Source organism: Haliaeetus albicilla, chromosome 2 (assembly GCF_947461875.1).
Source record: "Haliaeetus albicilla chromosome 2, bHalAlb1.1, whole genome shotgun sequence".
Classification (NCBI taxonomy): Eukaryota; Metazoa; Chordata; class Aves; order Accipitriformes; family Accipitridae; genus Haliaeetus; species Haliaeetus albicilla.
In genome coordinates this window covers 77,149,756-77,171,792 of record NC_091484.1, presented here as the reverse complement: position 1 = coordinate 77,171,792, position 22,037 = coordinate 77,149,756, and the positions used below count along the sequence as shown (strand labels likewise).

At 43.0% G+C, this 22,037-nt stretch overlaps 1 protein-coding gene across 1 annotated transcript in view; it reads right to left on the bottom strand.

Moving 5' to 3' along the window:
- Window positions 1-22,037, bottom strand: part of LOC104316068 (vasoactive intestinal polypeptide receptor) — a 117,907-nt gene that overhangs the window by 14,706 nt on the left and 81,164 nt on the right. Inside the window, exons 7-10 of the mRNA XM_069778310.1 lie at window positions 7,566-7,719; window positions 5,453-5,513; window positions 3,195-3,264; window positions 139-230 (exon numbers count right to left, since the gene is read on the bottom strand). Coding sequence (XP_069634411.1) covers window positions 139-230; window positions 3,195-3,264; window positions 5,453-5,513; window positions 7,566-7,719 — 377 coding nt within the window. The remainder of the gene's footprint in view (window positions 1-138; window positions 231-3,194; window positions 3,265-5,452; window positions 5,514-7,565; window positions 7,720-22,037) is intronic.

Genomic DNA, 22,037 nt, shown 5'->3' with positions numbered 1-22,037 from the left:
CCTGATTTCTGATTGATTGGCTTTAATCAGTTAACAAATACTTGATTCTGATTAGTGCAGACAGATGCAATAACGAACTAACAGCCAAACAGGTTTCCGCAAACCCATACGATACAGTTGAAAAAGTCTAGGACTTACGAATACTGGCTGGTTTCATTGTGTCCAATGTCTGGGGAATGCAACTTCTGGACTAAGATACGGATGATGCAAATGAAGAGAATGAAGTTCACCTGTTGGGATGGGGAGAAAGGAAACAGAGAGAAATTAAAAAATTAGTATTTTTCTCCGGTGAAGAGAGCCCATCACTAGCGGGGAATTCCTTTCACTGCAATACTTTTGCCATGGAGCAAGCTGTTGTTAAAAAGCCATGAGCAGAGAACCCCGCTCTGCGAGCACATAGTAAACCGACACAGGATGGCAGCCATCTTGGGCCTGACATCAGCCTGCTTGGGACTTTGTGTCATACATCCCAAGTATGATGATGTCAAACCCATAGAGCACAGCTATGCACGACGTCCTGCTGCGCGGGGGAGTGCCGACGACAGGGTGGGAAAAGAGCCGTGGGAGTTAGCGGAGCGACGGACGTCAAAGCCCTCGGGAGACGGTGACATGGGACCGGCTGCTGAGCATGTCAAAGACTGAGGCGGTGAGCCAAGGAAACCAAAACAAAACACAAAGCAGTATTCACTCAAGCAGGCCTCTACTCAATGCTATTGGGCATGTCTTCTCCGGAGAGAAGCTGGAGACCTTGGATAGCGAGGATAGACCTCACCGACACAGTGGAAAACATTCTTTCCTAGGACATTAGACCAGAGGAGTCTACCTAATATCTAGGTTTTAGATGGTGCTTTTCACTCAAAAAATCTCAAGGTGCTCCACCAACACACTCAAGCAATGTTAACCTTATTTAATAGCAAAGGTGTAGCGCTAGGAATGGCAATTTCCTAGTGGCGTGTAGTAGATGGCATGAATTGAATGCAAATCTCCTTGCTTTTGAGGTCCTATCCATTGAATCATGCTGTTATTCATGCAAGGTATACAATAGAAAAGCGATGACAGATTTCTGCGGACTTAGTTTAGTTTTAGTTTGGCGCACAACCTCTTTCTTGATCCTTTCATGGTTAGCGAATGCGCAAATGATTCTGATTTTTAGCGACTCAACAGCTGGAAGGGATTGTGTTAACCAGCCAATCTGATTTCCTGCAAAAACAGATTGTAAAATTTCCTCCAGCAATTCCTACATTTATCTCAACAACAGGTGAATAAAGTAGACTGAAGCACATCTCTCAATTAGACACTTACTCTTTTTTCAAAGGCTGTGAGTGATTGGAAATTAATTGTATTTCTTGGTTACGATGCATTGCTTAATCACTTTTTATCTATCCCATGCCATTTATAATAGTTTCTGTTCATATTTATTTGCTTATAAAAGTGGTTTGCGTCTGACTTGGTGGCAAGTAAAATTTCTCAGTTCAAACCAGTATTATCTAGACCAATTACTCTAATGAGCATTGATAGCACACGAGCTGCAGCACTGAAGGTAAGATCAGAGCAGTTAAATACTGACTGTGTTGGCTCTTAGTAGTCAAGAGCAAACATGGACACAGGGCAGTGGTGAGTCAGGTGGAGTGTGACTTACAGGCTTAGTACAGACTTGTTATCAGGCTACTGAAGAAGTTGCTTATTTTTCAACCTAGAGTATAATGAAAGGCACCTGATCTGTTCCCAGTGTTTAATACCTAATATATCTTACATATGTTATATATCTTATATATCTTATGTATCTTATATATATATATTTCTTCCTTCTATTGAGTTCTATGCTTTATTCCCATGGCTATGGAGGAAATGTTGCATTCCTCCCTGAAGAAACTTGCTATTCATCAGATAGCGGTTATCATACCCTTCCTTTGTGACAGATTTATATGATATCAGAAATTGCTGGGTAAATTTTGTCTGGCAATGAGGAAATGATTTATTGGCCAAAAGAAAATACAGACTCATTGATCTGAGGAGAATAGGGTGTATTTCTTGACCAAAAGTTTATCTCGGGAAAGGGAAAATACTATCTATAGCTTTCTATGATGATATAAATATTTTGAGATGTGTCATCTAAGTATTGTATTTCTTTTCAGTGAGGTGAACAGAGTAAGATGTAATTATTCAAACTGTTTCAGTTTGGAATCCCTGTATGACAAATACTACAGAAAAAAAGTCTTCTTGTAAAGGTCATAATGTACGTGGAATAAGAAGAATGTATGTCTAAGAAAAGATTTCTGTTTAAAAGAGATGTATTTGGTTTGATTTCTGTTGCATTCTTTTTCTTCCTTTCCCACATACTTGACTTCATTTAAGAAAACACAAAGCTAAGTTTAACTCAAGTTCATTTGATTTCAACTTTTGGCTTGATACCTGACAGAGAAAACATGTAATATTCAACAAGGCTGGAATGACTCAAGAGTTCCTCAGAAGCGTCATGATTTCTGTGGTCAGAATTGATCATATCCAGAGAAGTAAGAAGTCAAGCACTTCTGTTGATTTATCTGGAAAGTAGCCAAGCTTCTCAAGAACTTACTTTAAAAACACACAGCTGGAATCCAACTTTGTGCTGGACGCTATAACAAGAGGCAAATATCTGCGGGAATTCATCTAACCTCTTCTTACCTAGGTAGAAATTTATGGTAGGACTCATCCCATTTTAACTTACAGTGTTGACATCTACAACTGAACAAGTCATCCTGGGCTCCGCATATGGTCAGCTCAGAGAAACAAAATCCTTCATGGCACAATTAATCTGATCTAATTTAGACATCCACTGATTCATTAGACAAGATGAGCCTTTCCTGGATCTCTAACCACGTTCCTCAACCTCCACTGGCTACACACACCCATGGCTACTGCACCAGAGTGCCCAGGGCGACTAGCTGAGATGGAGGTGGTCAGAGTTAAATCAAATGAGCTCCACCTTGGTTGCTTAGTCAATCAAACTCTTCCCATGGTCAATGCTTAGAGGTAAAGATGCTTATCTGGAGGGCGAACTTCCTCATTCTAAGACAGACATTCAATATACAGTGGGATTTTATCTGTCAGTGCATTTTCCATGGACATTTACAGAACACTTCTCAACACCCCCTCACCCCCACGCTTAGTATTAAAGATGGCTTTGCAGCCAGCAGAATGTGCTGATACTTTACCAAAATAGACACCAAAATAGGAGTTTTAATGATCCACCAGAATGGGGATTCCACTACTTCCTCCCAGCACCTAAAAAGAAACAAAACCAGACTTAAAACATCAAGCAAAGCGAGCAAGGAGCTATGTAACCTTCCCAGGTACTTGGTTTCCCTAAGTGCTACAGGTAGCTATGCTAGGTTATGTGAAGAGGGCTAAACCTGGTGTGCGTGAACTGGGAAGGGCTAAAGACATGCTTTGCAGTGGCTTTGAGCACTGTCATGGATGAGGGTTTTGTTAAGCACAGAGCAATTGGCACCATCAGAAACAGAACCAACGATGCCCTTCTGAAAAAGCTGATAGACAGCCTATGGTGGGATTAGTCCGACTAAATCTAGCCAGCTGCATCTGAGCTACGGATCTAGTCCGAAATAGGGTCCATAGGGTCCAGGGCGTGATTTATTTCCCCCTGAAGTCAGAATTGTCTGCAAACCACACCACTCACCTAGGTCATCTGGAACTATATTTTAAAGCCAACAAGGAAATGACAGAATAGGAATGATGTGGAAACGACTAATATTGCTTGGGACACATTTATCTGGAGACTTTACAAGAGTCAGGTGATAGAAGGTGCATTTTTAGCAGAGCATTAATGAAAATTGGTCTGCATTCATGTAGAAATAGATTAGTCGAACCTACTGTAGACAATTTCACCTGGATTCAGCTCATCTAATTAAAAATGTTGACAGCGCAGGTAACAGTAGATGAAGAGAGGCACATTTAGGGCACAGATCCTGAGACCTATTTTAGGCATCAATTTTAGGATGAAAAGAATTGCACTCCGTGGACTACACTGACTAAATCTCCACTAGCTATAAAAGGACACTAGAACAAATTGCTCACATACAGATGCTTATACTTAGTCAGGTGCATGTTGCCCTTTCATTTAGAATTAAAGTGGCCCTAATTATGCCTAGTGTACTTCATTTTTAAAATAAATTCAGGCACTTTGAATGAAGGTCACTTTAATTTGGAGTTAGAATGTTTAAATAGGGGCTTAATGTTGTTTAACAAATCTTACATAATTAAATTTTATTTAATCTGGATTATTTTCCTGTAATTTTTCTCTGTAGGTAATTTTAATATGCAAAAAAAATAATTGTGTGTTATTAGCATATCCTGTAAATTCACACTGTTTTATTTGGCACAAAAATGTAGAGCTTTAAAGCCTCCAGGAAATGCAAAGAAGTCTGTATTTTTATTAAGAACTGCTGGAGCTGAGTGGGAATATATAGTAAGAAGAATTGGTATTCAGACTGGTTAAATCCTTTGGTCTCTATCTCATTGTAGAGACTATTTATTAACAGAGTAAATAAGGTCAGTTTTATGCAGATAGAGTAAAACCATAAAAGAAGTCAGTAGCCCTCAGGAAATGTGTTAGCATGACTATAAATCAAAAAAGCAATGAGAAATCTGAGCTGCTTCTCTTGCTGAAATAAGGACAAATCAGGACACAGTTGAGAGGGAGAATGCATAGGAGAAAATGGAGTTAACCGTATGCTGCAAATACAAGAAGCAAGGGCATGCACAGCGAGTACATAATAAGCACCTGATTCTGTAACTCTCCGGAGTGTTTTCTCATAAAAGCTTTTCCAATTACTATAGTTTGACTGCTTGAGTAAAAGCATGAAGGAGGATTGCAGGATCAGATCCTATTTACTTGCATATATCCTTGGAAAGCTCTGATATTTGCCTCATTTACTTAGCTGTATTCTATCTGCTTCTTACATAAAATATCAAAGGCTGCTGCTAGGTTAAAGAGGATGAAGAACAGACACTAAGATCTGCCTGGGGAAAAAGAAAAAAAGAGTTTTTAGACTTTTTCTGTGGGAGAGCTAATGGGTGTGTTTACTAAGTATCTGCTGCATAAGCATATTTAGGGTCAATTCTGCAGGATGCAAAGCTCTGCTCTGAGCATGGGGCAGCTGCACAGCTGGGATCTTTGTTATATACAGGATCACAGGTCCAAATGCGACCATCAGGGTCTGCTCACAAATTCCCTGCAAATATCCTGACCAAGGGATTGGGAAACAAAGAGGGTGAGTGACCGGCCTACGCTGACATAAACTTTGCGTCTTCAGGGACACCTTGAAGCATTTCCCAGTTCATGGTGGCTCTGGGGTTAGAGCGGGATGGCTGGGTTACTAAAACTGCAGGGCTTTCCTTGGAGATAAAGGAAGGAAGAATTATAAAGGAAAGATAATTGAGTCCACAGGCTTACCCAACATCGAAAAAGTAAATCCTGACAATGGTCCAAGCAGTGATAAACACGGTAGGGGCACCTGACAAGAGAAGAGACGGTGTCACTGTCAGAAATCATTATCAATGTTTTCAGGGCTGTTCTCCCCCACTCTCCATCTCTCCCGAGTGACTGAGGCGATGCCTTCCCTCAAGAGTGGGCAAATCCTTCACGTTTTCAATGCTCACATGCCAAACAAGCAACACGTTGCCTTTGCCACTGGCCATGTAAGACGAGTTTCCCGTAACGGCTCCCTAGCAGACTTATCTTCCTGTTGCAGTGCCTACAAAAAAACTTCTGCTGGTGAAAAGCAAAGAATAGGAATCACTTTAGACATCTACAGTGTGGACACCTGTATCTAAGCCGGTCACCACAGGCTCTCTTTAGCATCCATGGGGAGAAGTATGTACTTCTAACACACAGGTCATCTGAACTACTTTAGATGTTTGCTTTAGGACAAGAAATATGCCCTTGGACTCCCATGACTGTATTGCCTGGATCTCCACTGACTCTAAGGGGAGCCTGGAGGGACAAATTCACATGTAGATGTCTGTAGTTGGCCAGATGAACCTGCCTCTGCTCCTTACTCCATGATCTTCTGCCTGACTGGGGTGGTCTTGTTCCATCCTTGTGGCACCTCTTTTCTCTGTCTCTTGTCTTTGGTAAGATTTACATTGGAAATACTCCACAAAGGACACGTCGCTTTGTTCTGCATTAGTCACAGTATTGTGTATTGTTTATTACTAGTGATTAGCAAGTGCGATGGTAATAAAACCAGTAAGATCTGTAATGAGTGCGTCCAAATTATTAATTCCTGCATGATCCATTTCTGATCCATCACTGATGTTTTTGCAAATGATGGATGACTGAAAGGCCAAAAGATCCTTCAAGCACCTGTCATTTTCTTGAATTGCCCTTCCTCACCCAAGCAACCTCAGAATACATTACGAGTGCAAGAGATTTCCTTTGATTTAAAATCATTAGCTTCATATGTTTTTCTTTAAAATCCGCCAGCTCTACTGTGCTGAAAAAAGGATATCTATGCACAAGGCAGATTTAAAGAAGGTCTGACCTGATTAACTGCATCTGAAACAAGGCCTGCTAACATCATCTCTTCTTATGCTTATAGCACGCAGAATTGTCTCTCTTCTGCAGTGTGAACCCAAGCGTAACTCCTGTCACTTTCGATGGAAGTTACTCCACGGCTAACTGATCAAATCCTGAGTCCAGGCATACCCCTCTACATGACACAATTCTATTTTTTTCTTTCCTTTTCAAGATTCTTCCCCGCTCTAATTATTTCTCAGTTTCAGCTATCAAGAGCATGCACTAGAAAGCCATTTTGCTTACTTATACATAAATCTTCAGCTAAATGGCTTAAAGGGGAAAAGAGATCTCTGTTTCCTTTTTGGAGAAAGGAGGGAAGTTGATCTGCTAGGATTAATTTGCATAAGTTAGCAATTCAGCTCTGAGTTACTTTGTGAAGAGTTTAATTCTATCTCCCTTGGCATTTTTCTTATTTTATTTTATTTTATTTTACGCGTTTGAGACTAGATTCACACTAAAGCTGGAGAAATCACGAATGCAGTAAGCACAAGGTTATCAGCATTAGCACACAGGTGATGGGATCTCAGGATAGCTAGCTGGCCTGAATTCAGTAAGACAAGGAGAGAGTGACAGACTGCAGTGTCTGGTTCAGTCTAGGAGTCCTGCTTTGCTGGGATCCATCCTTACAGTTTAAGGTCAATGCACGATATCAACTGTGGGATCCCAGTCAGGATCAAAGGACTAAATGACTGTAAAGGTGATGAGGAGTTTCATGCCCACAGTCCTTAAAGACACTGAGGTGCTCAACTATCAGTTAACCTAGCACAAACAAAGTTCTTAAATACCTTTGAAGATTTAGGCTAATGCTGTTAAACCCCTCTGGCTATCACTTGATCTTGCTCATGGTTGCACTAACAACTCTTGGCAGCAAGGTAACATGGATACTACATCTCTGCCCTGTCTGAGCCCCTAGGTTTGTGGATTAATTTGCTGTTAAAAATGCCTGTTGGGATCACCGGTTGGCATTCAGTTTTGAGAAGATGCGTACCCCAGCCAATCAAGATGTACCACCAGAAGTATTTCCTCTCTGAAAAGAAGGAGATGACCAACAGCGTGTGAAGATACAACCCCTCCACCAGGAGCCAGAAGAAGTTGGCCATGACGCAGTACTGGAAGAAAACCATCATGGCTTTGCAGCCTACCTGGAAGAGAAGAAACAAACAGTGGTGAACTGCAGCGTGTTTCCATAGTAAACACACTGACTTACCAGTAAACCTTGCTCTGCAGGTATCTTTGGGATTGCTTTTTGCAGCACCTGAAGCCCTTACGGAATGAACTCTATGATAAAAAGCCAAAAGCCCTACCAACCTTGCTTGGGGTGGACAAGCTTGACACACGTTAACCCCTGCATGGAGAGTGCAGCGTGCATCCTTGAGAAACCCAGCTCAGGTCTGGATGCCATTTGACTGTGTGAGCCTGGAGATGCACTCAAGCTTGGAAACGCTGCTGAGCAGTGACAAACTGATACGCTGGACCGTGATCGCTCCCAGCGTGGTGCTGCTCTCTGTGGGTGTTGGATGTACATCTGCGGGAAGCTGGTTTAGTGGCGGAGAGGGTACCAGAAGGTCCTGCCCTGATGTGCAGTCACCAGCCTCTCTGCCAGGCGTGGGGTCATGGAGCAAACTGTTGCACTGGTTCAGAAGAACCCTCCAAAAAAGGTGCTACTTTGAACTGAGACCAACTCAGCCACTGGTTTCTGGTACGGCCAACGCACAATTGGTTCACCATGATGGAAGTGATCTGCACTGGAGAGTAAACAAGAATGGGTGGGAATTTCTTACGCTATTTTTGGCACTAAAGTCAGCATCTTGAGGAACGATACTCTGAGGGACTTGGGCATCATGGTTCCCCCATCATTCTCTGTGGGGCTGCCTGCTAGCATTACCTGGCTCCCTAAACTCAAAGAAATGAAGCCTCTGACTTGAACAAACTGAATCCCCAGGATTATTAAAAAAAAAAAAAAAAAGTCTGTTAATTAGCCCTTGAAAGCAAAATGCAATTGTAATCACTCCACGGCCTGGGAGATACTGCAAAAACTCAAAGAGTTTGAGACAGGGGTTTGAAGAAAGCCAAGTCTATGAAGAATTGTGAATACTCAGGAGAAGAAGGACTGGGATATATATATTTAAAATAAATAGAAGAATAAGAAAGAGAAGCAGGGTAAACACTAATGAGCAGGGACAGATTTGATTGCATTGGAAGGGGAGAGATTTGAAAAGCGAAGCAGGATTGTTTTTCTTTTGGAAATGAATAATTAAACACAGTAACTTGCTGTGTGAAGATTTCACTGCAGCACAGGTAATGGGAACAGTCACCTTAAAAAGAAAAAAAAAAAAAGGGAAATTTCTCTCTGATGCTTAGGGACCAAGCCCACTGCAAAACACCTGAACGTAGAAATCAGCTGCCCAAAGAAGTATGTCAGCTCTGGCCATTGCCCCAGCATTAGACCCATCAGGTCCAGCTGCAGCTTTACAGGACATCATTGGTTGCATCATTACACACATCCATGCTGTCGAAGCGTCCTTGAGATGTTGATTTGGCAACAGCCTTGCTGCCTTTGGTGAGTCTGCTTGGGTAATACCCTGCACTTATTGGGGCAAGGGCATGAGACTGGCTGCTAGTCCTCTTTGGTTAGTGGCTCTTCCCTGGTGCTCTGCATGTGCAATATGTTGAATTTAGAGTAATAATTGATTTGCACCAGTGGCAAGCTCACACTTCCCCCCCTCCCCACTCCCTTCTCCTGCTGAGAACAGTTGCTATGAAACACACTGGTTAAAAAGAGAAGTGTGGAAAGTGTTTTCTCGATGCCACATGTTTTAGAGAGGGACTTGTCCCCACCGATCGCTCAAAATTAATTCAACCCTCCCCTCGCACCCGCCAGTATGTCACACTGGGGACCCTCATGGGCTCCTGCTAATCAATTTATATGCACATCAGCTCCCTCCTGTGAGGCAGATGGCATAAGCGGAGACTTGCTGCGGGGTGGTGATGAGGGAAGGTGGAGGCAGTTAACTCCCAGGGAGGGAAGATGACACAGAGCTGAGTTGACAAGGGCTGGGGATGCAGCAGCGTCTTCCCTATGGCATCCCTATGCTCTTTGTTTCTCCCTGCTATTGTGTGCATATGGCTGCGTGACATCGGCACACCTCATTTCTTTTGCCCAAAGCTTGAGCGCCTGCTTGGCATGGCTGCAGCCAGCAGGGATTTGTTGGTGTGAGCGTACTCAGCCCTGTTGGGGCTACTGAATTTGTCTACGGTTTCACTCTATCAGTATTCGGCCCTAACTCAGCAGCTCACAGGTGAGACACAAGGTGTAAGGGAGCAGTTTTGATGCATCTCGACCACGTGCTTTGGATTTACTTTGGGGGTTGAACATTGGGGAATCCTTTCTGGGTGGCTGCATTGAAGCTATGGCAGAGGCATGAGGCTGGAGCACATCACATGGAACTGCAAAACTTTACGGCACCAGGAAAGGCTGCTCACAAAAAGCTCATGTGTTTTCTGCTTAACAGAGGCTCTCAGGCAGGGATCCCCAGCCTGAGTTTGCAGAGCTACTGCTGTCACAGAAAAAAAGCCGTGTTGAACTCAGGCTACGGCAGCAGAAGCCCTAGATCTGGGTGCCCAAATCCATCACCACTTCTCCCAATATTGGCAACCATTGCTTTTGTGGTCGTCTCTGCCCCTACCTCCTTCCCTAACGTGGTGGTGGCTTGTTGCAGACCTGAGGTGGATCATGCACATGGGCAGCAGGAGGGTTTTGGTAACTTCTTCTCTGAGGGACCTGTAGCAGATCAGTTCTTTGTTCCATGCTGAGGGATATTTGGCTATTTGAGCAGGTGCTACCACCCCAGGCATTTTTTGTTTTACCTGAAGAAAAGATATTTTTATGCATCATTTTGAGCACCTGGCAATAATGTATTGCAGCCACAGATCCCCTGCGGCATGGGGATGTTCTGCACTGGAACAGATCTGGGTGCACTGTCCTGTCTTAAAAATGAAATCATGGTATTTTCTTGCTACCTGGGCTTCTTGATACTGTTGCCTAAGCTGGGTAAGTTTAAAACAGACCAGATACTTCTATGAGAGATGCAGTTTCACTGTTGACTGTAGTGTTGTTCTTCCACTGAATCCTTTTTGACAGCCAACTCGGCAACACATTTGTAAAACAGCCCTTCCTGGCTTTTGAGAGAGCTTAGTACATGGCAGCACTTGGTAATGGGTCTCTACCTTCCTGATCGATTGGATTCAGCCTCAGAATGGCTGTTATAATGCTGGGAAATAAAAACCACATTTATATAAGATGCTTTACCCTTTAGATGACAGACACTAGGCAGAGATGAGCTATTACATCTCACAGAAGACTTTTTTCATAAAGAGCAGACCTCATGATGTGTCAGTGTTGAAAGACTAACACTGGCTATGTTTAGAAAAGACATTTTCAGCAGGAAACACAGCATTACAGCACTGCTTTTTTCTATTCTCTCCCCTTCCACTATCTCATTTACAACAGTTTATTTCCCTCTCTTTCTTCAGGGATCTTGCTCTGCTCATGTCCACATGATGCGTTGCAGTGAGATGGTCTTCCTTGGCTTTGCAGATGGCACATCTACCCAAGTAGATCCTCTCTGCTTCCCCTCTTTGGGACTGCATTAGACATGGGCCCTTTACTTTTCCAATGAAGGTCAGTGACTCACCACTGAGACAGATTCTGCCTCCAGCCAATGAAGCATAGAATCCTCTTCAACCCCAGCAAACACTTTTGTGCTTTGCTTTAAATTCCTCATAATCAGTAAGAAAATTTAATCTTGATTATTGTAGAAGTTCACTTGAGGATGAGACGAGGCATGTCTTGGACCTACTGTATGGGCCAACCCTTCCTTGCCTTCATGTGCCCAACCATCTATGCTGTACACATCTACATTAATGACTGTTTAATTGAGGACTATCTGAAAAGGAGACACTGTGCAGGAGTCAGCTGCTTAAAAGTAGACTACTAGTCTCATTTTAGGCACTGCCAAGTATTGTGTTGGGCTTCCAGCTGTTGCTCCAGAAGCATGGGGATTTCCTGTGCAGACCTTTGGGATATTCACAGAGATTTTAAGGGGTATGAGATGCCCATGCTCAGATGGCAGAAGTCTGCCCTTTATGGAGAAGCCTTGCTGAAATAAGCAGACATGGAAAAAAAAGTACATATTGCACTGTACTACTGCCCTGAAAGGCTGGTTTCCTCAAATGTAAACAAAGCTTTGAAATAATTCCTATTATTTTGTATTTTAGATGGATATTCACACCTGTATGAAGTGCATGCAAAATACTATCTTGCTGGTCATGGAGTGTTTAGCATCCCCTGAACACGTGTGTGAATGCCTACCTTCTGGATCGGAACCAGGCCTATGGCTCTCAAAGAAATTACTTCATTTCCAAATGACCAGCATTTATTGACCTCTGAAACAGAGCTGCCCTGAGCATACACCTATTTATTGCCTAACAAGGCAATAGAGAAGGGCAGAAGAAACCGCATTTGCTTTGAAAGAGAAGGGTACTTCCTGCAGTCATTTTAGGGCAAATATTTAATGAGCTGTTGATACTTAGGAACGTACACTGTCCTTTCAATAAGGAGATGGATGAGTAGGGACGAAGCATGTTGTTGGTTAGAAAGTTGGTGTGGTGTTGAAATGTGCTTAGTTGAGAAGCTGGGCAAGAATTTTAGGGTGTCAATAGTGGGTCAAGTTCAGAGCTTTATGGAATGGTGGGAAAAATAACAGAGCTACCCGCAGCCACCATGCAGCACAGCATATGTGTGCTACTGCTGCTGTGAAAAACACAGCCCACTTTGTCAGATCATAAGAAGAATGCACTCAAGATGCAACCAGACTTTCTGAGAAAGAGGCAAAGAGAAGGGACATAAGGGTGGGAAAAACAAGACTGAGCAATAACCCTACCAGGCTTCTTCCCTGTGCCTAACAGCACCTTATATTTTCAAATAATGTTAGCCCGGAGAAAAACATCTTTCTCCTAAAACTGATGTAGTGACCAGCTGACCCATCCAGAAAAATGCAATTCAGGTGCTGAAGGCAGTAATTAACTCAGAGGTGAATCTGGCATTATATTAAATACACATACGTCATACTCCTCAGTAATAATACTTCGGCTCAAGGTATCCCTGCTCATTAATAACTGCTAAGGATTGTCAGTCTTGACCAGCTGCTGAATTTCTCTAGCTCAATATAAGCAGCTTAGATGGACAGGAGTTGGTCTGAGGTTTTGAGGGAGGTAGAGACACATAACCAACATACGTGCATGCATCAGCCTCCTGTAAATGCAACAAAACTCCAAAAAAAAGTTTAAATAACTCCACAGTAACACTGCAGTGCATCACAGAGCATCGCTGCACTAACACAAGTCTTTCTGGTCTTCTTTATTGGGGATATGGCATGTGTTACATGTTTAGGACTTGGGTCAACGAAGGATTTAGATCAAAGGAGTATAAAGGGGCACTTGAGTGATTGATCGAATTCCCACTCGACCCACCGTAGCTGGCCTGGGAATACATTGCGATGTAAACAGGCTGCCTGAGTCTCCTCGCCCCAATCAAGGGAATCCCAATCCCAGACCCCTGACCTGTCCCTCCCCGTGTATGACCGCTCCTGTACATGGATGTGACCCCTGTGTAGACCCTGCATTCCCCCCTTGTACCCTTAAACTCTGTGGCTTCCTGTGGTGTGGAAGGTTTGTGGCAGGGCACCAAGACATAATTACGTCATCTTAAAGTTATATTTAAGACATCGCATGCAATGCTGCAGCTCCTGGTATTACTGATGAAGTTGAGACAGTGCCTTCAGCCCAGTCCCCAGTGCCTTCGGCAAATGCGTGGGCTCAGATTTGCCACAATCAAGCATGAAACCTGAGCATGGAGGCCTCAAAATCCCCTTTATGGTACTTAGGTCCTTTTACCTGGGCTACCACCACGGATGCAGGAAGAAGAGATTTACACAGAGATTTCTGCAGGCCTCTTCAACAGAAGAGAGATGAAAACTCATTTTCTCAGTGACAGGTTTATCCAGCACTTTTTTTTTTATGTTGCCCAGAAGACATGACCTATCTGAAGGGCTAGCGGCTGAGTGACTCATGCTGAATTTGCCCACAGAAACAGCTGCTCTTCTCCCCAGCCTGGTCAAGGAGGCTTTCTCGATCTTATTTAAAAGCTTTTGATAGATCCCCCTCATAATCCTGTTGCTGGGGCACACCTGGAATGTGGGGTAGCACTGAGCAAGCACCGCCTGCTTTGGAAATGCTGAAATTAAGACCTTCAAGCACAGGGACTGGCCTAAACCTACATCTCCGTAACTATAGTGCCATTTTAGACACTCATCTCATAATCATAACTAAATTCAGGAGTCTTGATCTTGAGCTGATTCCCACCCCACAAGCCTAAATCAGATCGAATCCCATCCCAGCTCTTCTTCTGTTGAAATGTCCACCTTAGCCAAAGCATAATATAATCTGTACTGATGACACAATAACCAAATAATTGCTCTGCTTGTAAGATTACAAGGTACCATTAATTCCCCATCTCACTATCATGGCACTGGAATTCATACAACTGACAAATTTCCAATCATTTTTAAAACCTAAATAATGTACAGCACTGTTCATAGCTATGCATTGTCCATTAACTTCTGTGCATGTTGCATGGAGATGTCAGGATAGACTTAGTTTCCAAATATGTGGTTTTGTTTTTCATGGGGTATTTCTGCTTTGAACTTTACTTTTATTTTATAGAATCATAGAATCATTTAGGTTGGAAAAGACCTTTAAGATCATTGAGTCCAACTGGAAACCTAAAACTGCCAAGACCACCACTAAACCATGTCCCTAAGTGCCACATCTACACGTCTTTTAAATACCCCCAGGGATGGTGACTCAAACAATTCCCTGGGCAGCCTGTTCCAATGCTTAATAACCCTTTTGGTGAGGAATTTTTTCCTAATTTTCCAATCTAAACCTCCCCTGGCACAACTTGAGGTCATTTCCTCTTGTCGTATCACTTGTTACTTGGGAAAAGAGAGTGACCCCCACCTCGTTACACCCTCCTTTCAGGTAGTTGTAGAGAGCGATCAGGTCTCCCCTCAGCCTCCTTTTCTCCAGGTTGAACAACCCCGGATCCCTCAGCTTCTCCTCATAAGACTTGTGCTCCAGGCCCCTCACCAGCTTCATTGCTTTTCATTGGACACGCTCCAGCACCTCAATGTCTTCCTTAAGACTCATTCTTATAAGGTTGATTAGTCTCCGAGAGAAAAAAATGTTGATAAGAGGAGTGGATATACTGTACTGGCCTAGGTATTACTGCTTCTGTTAAGAAAGGAAGGGTGAGGATATTCAATGAGCTTTGCCCTAGGAAGTTGTTGCCCAAGCCAGTATTGTTTACTGAGAACAAAAAGAAAAATTCTTTTGCCCACTCAAGAGGGGATCTTTGTTCCAACTAGAGGCTAGAGCAACCTTCTTTTACAAGGTGCCTTCATAGAGAGAAGAGAGGTGGTTTAGATATAATGTTGTATTTTTATAGCCTCAGGTTATTTCTTGTCTCATTCCCACGCTCAAGGCTATTGGCTTTTACATATCGTCTTTTTGCTACTCTAGTTGGCTTTGACAGAAGAGCGGAAAAGCATGCCACATCCATGCTTCTGCAAGGGAAACTGCTGTAGAGAAGACATTTCCAGAAGTTGGCTTGGCAAACTGAAAATAGGAATATCAGTTTGTTATCTCAGCTTTCTGCTACTGTTCTTAGTCTTCTGCAGAGACAATTTGGCTACACAGGGTAATGGTTTGACCCTACAGAGGCCAACGGCAAAGCCCCTGCCGACTTCAACAGGGCTTCTTGCTGGAGGCCTAATTTGCAGAAATTTGGCATGATGTCAGTGGAAATTGTTGACAGAAATAAAAAAAGCTTCTTACTGGGTGATTCTGTTCCTCCAAAAATGAGCCCTTAGGTCAAACCAATCTGCTGAGCCACAGGAAAAAAAAAAAAAAAGAAAAGAAAAGGAAAAGAAAAAGAAAAAAGTGTTAACTTACTCTTAGTGTTAACTTTCTCTTAGCACACTCAACCTTTTGTGTAACAACAGAAAAAAACAAATTAAAAACAAACAAACAAGACTGCCTGGCAAAATGCTATCACTTTCATTTCTTCCCTCAATTTAATTGCAGTTGTAGCCTAGATTCAAACAAGTTAGCAATAAAAAAGCCACACAAGATTTATGTTCTACCATGAAGGGGAATTGAGGTCTATTCAAACAGGAAATCTCCTCCTAAATCAATTGGGTGCCTTTGACTCCTTCCTTCCTTCCCTATCATGGAGTCTGACAAGCAAGTAATTTTAAATGATAAATTGCTACACTGGTGGGTGGCTCTGCAAATTTTCCTGGAAGATGCATGGAAATATTGGGTGTTGAGGACTTAAGACTATCTGTGAATAAAGAAATTTGACTAAACAAATTCTTAAAATGCCACCTTAATAGAAACAAAGTGGCTTATGATTGAGGTACGTAGCCTTCAGTTTGTGACAGCCTAAGTTGTCAAGTTCAAAGCTTCGGTTAAAGCAATTTCTCATCTATGAATTATAACAAAGAAAAGACCTTCATGGGAATAATAATCTTATGTCTTGATGATGGACCCTTCAGCTTCTGCTGCCCTTAGTGGCTTCAACTGTAAGTCCACCCTATAAAAAGTACAGCAGATAGATCAACATAACTGAATTCACGGTCACCATCTATCTCGGGAACAGGGATAAGAGGCCTCAAACACACATTTTCCCTGTTAACATGCTGCTCTGCATCAATGGTGCCCCAGAAGCATTATGCAAGAGTGCTCTTAAGCCTTGGCGATAGCAAATTAATTCAATTTATTTTAACCCCCTTTCCTCCAGGTCACAATACATTACATTTTCATGCACCCATCATTGCCTAAGAGCACACACTGGAATACTTACTCCATGTCAGCTGTCATTAGGCAATTTATTAAGCCATTATAACCTGGATTTGTGTCTAAGCTTGTTGATTTGTTACCGCTTTCATAAAGCAGAATTGCTATTTCTAGACTGATGAACTGTGCTGTGCAGCCATACACATGAACACACACACTGCTTCAGCAAGCTAAGTCTTGCCTGCTCCCATCAAGACTGTGGAAGGATGGAGACCTTAGGAAGAAGCTACTGGGCTCACTCTCCATCTCTCTTTGCTGTGCCACCACTTCCACTTGCATCAAGGCTGGACCACTACTGAACCTGGATAGAGTATTATTTTCTGATTAGAGTATCATTTCTCTAGCAATAGCTCAGCCCATATAGACCCCAAAGTCCCATGAGATAACCTTGGCCTTTCTTTGTGCTTTCACCTCTTTAATGCCAGCCGAAAGCCGGTTGAAAATGGCAAGGCATTTAAAAGTCTGTCTTTGCTAATATGGAGGTTACATGAGACAATCTTTATTTTATGTGCTTGCAACACAGCACAGCATGGCAGGGTCAGACCCTGCACTTGCAGAAACCTTGCGAACTCTTATTAAAATAAATGGAGCTGTACCAGTTTACACAAAAAAAAAAAAAAAAAAGTGGTCTACATGACTGCACTTTACGCCTTGACCACTACCCACGCAGGCTTCCTCAAATATGCTATCTGTCGAATTCAGTAGGAAGCTCTTATGTCTGCTTTTCCTCGTATAAGAAGCAAGTTTAAGCCCCATGACTGTGATACTCGAGGCTATTTAAGCATTTCTTTTCAGGTGATTTTAACAGGGGCTATGTAACTGTCAGTCTTTGAGGAACTTGGCCCTTTTATTTTGTCTCTTAGGAATACTCGTTTGATTTGGGGGGGCAGTGTTGTGAGTATTTCTGAGATGGTGATTAGCTCTAGCTGGTCTAGCCTCTGCATGAGATGACTCAGAGTTGAGTTTAGACATAAAAATAGAATTATCTTGGTAAATGGGGTAAATATCCCTATTTCATGCTCATCAATCACAGAATAATGGCACTTCTAAACACATCTTCCGTAATAAGGCAAGTCAACCACAAGGCAGCAACTAAAGAGAGAACATGATCAGAGTTTTAATAATGCCCTTCCCCACACTTATCACATTTTCTCTCATTATTGGCAATGATGCATTGCTTTAAGGTGCCAACCTGTGACTGGGGCACTGCTGTGTCAGGAATGATGGAGTCACTTATGCAAAGAAAGTTCCTGCTCCAGAGCTCTTCCACAGTCTAACTTTCGGCCCTCACTCCTGGGTTATTTCCAGGAGCAAAGGAGAAGGCAAGGAGATAACTCATCCAAGCAAAACTGTCTAAAAGCATGTTAGAGCTTGGTCTCCATGGTCTAGACCCTCTCAAGGGTTGCCTGATATGAACAGTCCAAGGAGCAGGAGGGGCATAACCCAGAATCTGATACTTTCTCCTTGGAGGAATGGTCACTTCACCCATCCTCTGGGGGCCTGACCTGTGGCCAGCTGCCAGGGAGGGAGCCCCGCCAGAGCTCCCATTGAGTTCTCCCTCCGTTGCTTTCTGTTGATTCTGTTGTGGGACTAGTTGGTGACTATCCTGTTTCTCTTCTGTGTAGGGATGACCACGTTGGCCAACTCATAGCTGAAATATGGCCCTTTCCCCCTGCTTCTCCCACCTTCTGTTACGAACCCCATCTCTCTAAAGCAGAATCCCAATCCTGTGGCACAAACCTTCCCCACTTCCTAGCCTGGCATGCTTCCAGCACCGCACACCAAGTGCCTATCTTCATCCCCCAGCGCCATTCTTTGCCTCTCATTCTCAGAATGATGATGTTTTACCTTTATCTTCTCTGACACTCAAGGTTTCCTTCACTCTCCCATAACTGCGTGTTCCGTTCTTCCCCAGCTCAGACCTGAAGCTCACGTTTCCTTCTTATCCCATATCCTTTTAAGAGAGTTTCAGCTCCAAACTCCACAACTCTTCTACCCAATCCTTTTTATTCTTTATTTGCTACTGCCAGCCCCATTTGTGGTTGAGTCCCTGTGCAGGATATGGTGCAGCAACCAAGGCTTCAAGCGTGGCAGCTGTAAACCGCTGTCTCACCAATACAGAAAGAAGTTATTATTTGCCATAACGTCCATAGTAATTACCTGTGCTCAAGCCCTCTCCCCATGGCATGTACGAGATGACTTAGGCCTACTTCATAAATGTCAGTGAGGGCTTAGGCAGGTAGGAACCTGTTCTAGAAGGGATGATGAGATAACGTGTTCCTGGATGGGGAATCTCTGAACAATTTCAAAATCCAAACAAGAACGTTAAAACACTTTAGGTGCCATTTCCCATGCTCGTGGCTGCTACTGGCCATGAGCAGTTAATATCCCAAACCTCTTATGTGTAGCTTCTCATTACTTCACACACCCTTCACTCACTGAACTTGCTGCTAAATCCTTAATTTAACTCTAGAACTGATTTTTGGAAACATAGCCGAGGCAATATTTTTTTATTATTATTTTTTACTTTTGGGTAATATTTTCACTGTTAGGGCTTCTGATAAGGAATGTAGCTGTAGCCTCTTTGTCTCTTGTTCTCTCCCTATATCCTCTCCATTTTCTGGTCCTTTCTAGAAGTGTCTCAATACCTTTGGTGAAGTGAACCTTAAAGCACTGGTGTGATATTTGAAAGAGAATTGCCAAACATACAATGCCTCCATTCCTTCCCTCTGCTTTCTTTCTGTTGTTTTTACATCTTTGTATCATTTACAGGAGCTTTCTCTAGTTTTGGGGGGGAGGGGTTTGCTTCCCCTCTGTCATTTGTTTTGCTGTAAACCTTAGATCGTAGCAGTGATTGGCAGATATGGAGAGATCAGCAGATATGGGTATATCAGCAGATACGGGAAGAATGCACAGAAGTTGTTTGGCTGGTGCAAATCCCTTTATCTAACCTTATGGTAAAAATGTAGACCAAGGAGATGGGTGTGTTAGGTTTGTGTTGTGACAGCAACATCATAGAGATCTTCGGAAGAATCCTAAGTAGAAACCAAATGCTGTCAAAAAGCCCAGAAAGAAGAACTGAAGCCAGTCCATTGCAACACTCATCTCCTGAAGCCAACAGGAATCATTTGGCTGGGTTTCACAGGAATTTGTGGACAGGGTGAGGTGGTTCGGGTCAGACATGAGTGGAAGAGCACAGCGAGAAACTTATACTTCACATCAGCAGTGACTTTTCCTTTGCTACTTGTGCTGCTCCTTGGGATGAAAACCAAATGTGGCTGCTACATATTAGGTGGGAAGAGTGAGAGTCTCCTTCACTCTACACAGCCAAGCAAAACAAGGTGAACCTCATTTCACGTTGGGTCTCATTTCCACGGCAAGACAGACTGTAAAGCATTTCCTTATCTCAGGCAGCACCTTGCGCTTGGCTGGTCCCGTTGAATTCAGGGGAAGCGGTATAATTCTGCGGGAATGGGCTGAGCTACTGAAAAAGGGTCAGCTGATGTATTTACACATTTTGGGGACTGACCCAGCTCCAGTTAAAGTCAAGGGAAAGATTCACATTGTCTTCAGACAGAGTTCTGCCAGGCTTTTCCCCGCAAGCCAGTCAGCCAGAGATCAGCAGATGCTGGTCTGCGCTGCTAAGAAGAGCTCATCCCTCCTCTGTGTAGCAGTGGGAGTAGATGTCTTCCCCAGAGGATGTAAACCAATGAAAGGACTAAGTCTCTAATATTCATTTCACTTTTATACAAGTGCATAAAAAGGCTTCTACTCTTCCACCTCTCCAACAGGCTGTATATCAGGGCACTCCCACATGAGGCAGAGAATATGGATTTTAGTAGCCTCAGAGGGGGTACACCGGAAAAGAAAATGTGTCTGTCTTCAACTTCCATATATAAAGTTCATTTAGGGGCCTGTAGCTGTTATCAGTTTGGCCTGAGGAAGCTCACGTGAAAAAAACCCCCATTTTTCACACTGAAAAGATGAGATATGTGTATATGTTCACAATTGCTCAAAGTCCCACCCTACTTTGCAAAGAAGAATTTTTTGTTGGAATTTGATTGTCTTACTGGAAAGCAAAAGGAAAAAGATAAATGATCTAGTCTCCCTTGGCTGAATCCTCAGCAAAGGCAAATTTGCAGAGCTCAGAAAAAGTCAGCCTGAATTCAATCTGTAGAACCTGATCTTTGTTTATATCAAACTGTCGGCTTCTTTGTCTTCAGCGAGGCTGGAAAGGTTAAGTGGTTCATCATTATGCTATCCAGATATTACAGTAATGAAACTATATCAAAACCTATCCATAAACCCACCAAAAATCAAATGAAATGACAACTGAAGTGTTCAGTTCAATCCTTCTACCAGGTTTGCTGCTTTGGCTACTGTTTCACAAGATCTTCTCCAGGGAGAGAAAGAAAGGGGAAGACAAAGCGAGGGAATGCCAAGACAGAAGGTCACTAGGCCTAAGAAAACTAATGTGAAAAACTAAAACTTGTAAGGAGGCCTCTTGAGTTTGGCAATGAAAAAAATACCCAGAAGAATGCAAGCAAAAACAGGCTGGAAGGTGGCGCAATTTTTCATGCAGTATGAGTAATCATTGGATGCAATAAAGCCATGTGTGGCAAGTTTTCCATCAGAAATGACCTAGCACTGAGACAGAACATATTCTGAACGAATCAAAATGAATAGTTATTGAAGAAGTCGGAGTAGGTGATTTCACCTGGTGATGGTCCTAGCCTGACCATCTCTACATCTCAGTGCTTAAAGACCAGACTGACTAATGCACTTGAGTATATGCCTATTTTTAAGCAATTTAAGACAACAGGATGATTCAGTTACACATAATTACCGACATACTTTATGACTGAAGGCATGACAGAGAGAAAGTGGTTTTGGTCTACTAAGGACTGTTGGTACCTTGGGCAATATGCCGTGTGTATATGCAGCCATCACCCTCCTCTGCTGTTTCTACCCCTCTAGAAAAGTCAAGATCCCTGCAATGCTTTGCTCCCCACTGGAAAATCCCACAGCGGGCTTTTGGAGGGCCAGCTTTCTCTGACAGTCAGTCTACATGCTTCTATATGAGCTGAGGGATCCCCATGGTGCCTAAGAACAAGCCTAATTAATTGATTTGGGCAGCTGGGGAGAGGAGGTGTGAGGGACATCTGTAAAGCTACTGCTGCTGAGTTTCCTTGGTTCAGGACAAAGGGCTTGGGCCACCTTGCGCAGGTCCTGGGATCAATGAAGATTTAAGCCTGCTACATTTAGTTTTGAAAACCAGCCTCACTTGCCAACTCAGGGTTTCTGCCCCATGAAAACAGGCTGAATTTTTCACCCAAGCAGCAAGAGTTTTCTTTCCCCCCAGGAGTGGGTTTATCAAGAAAGAAGGGCCAAGGAATTCAAGGAGGCTATGGGTGCCACACATCACTCTGTAAACATCACCCAGTGTGTGGTGCATGTTCTGGCTCACACGATGGCTTCCTTG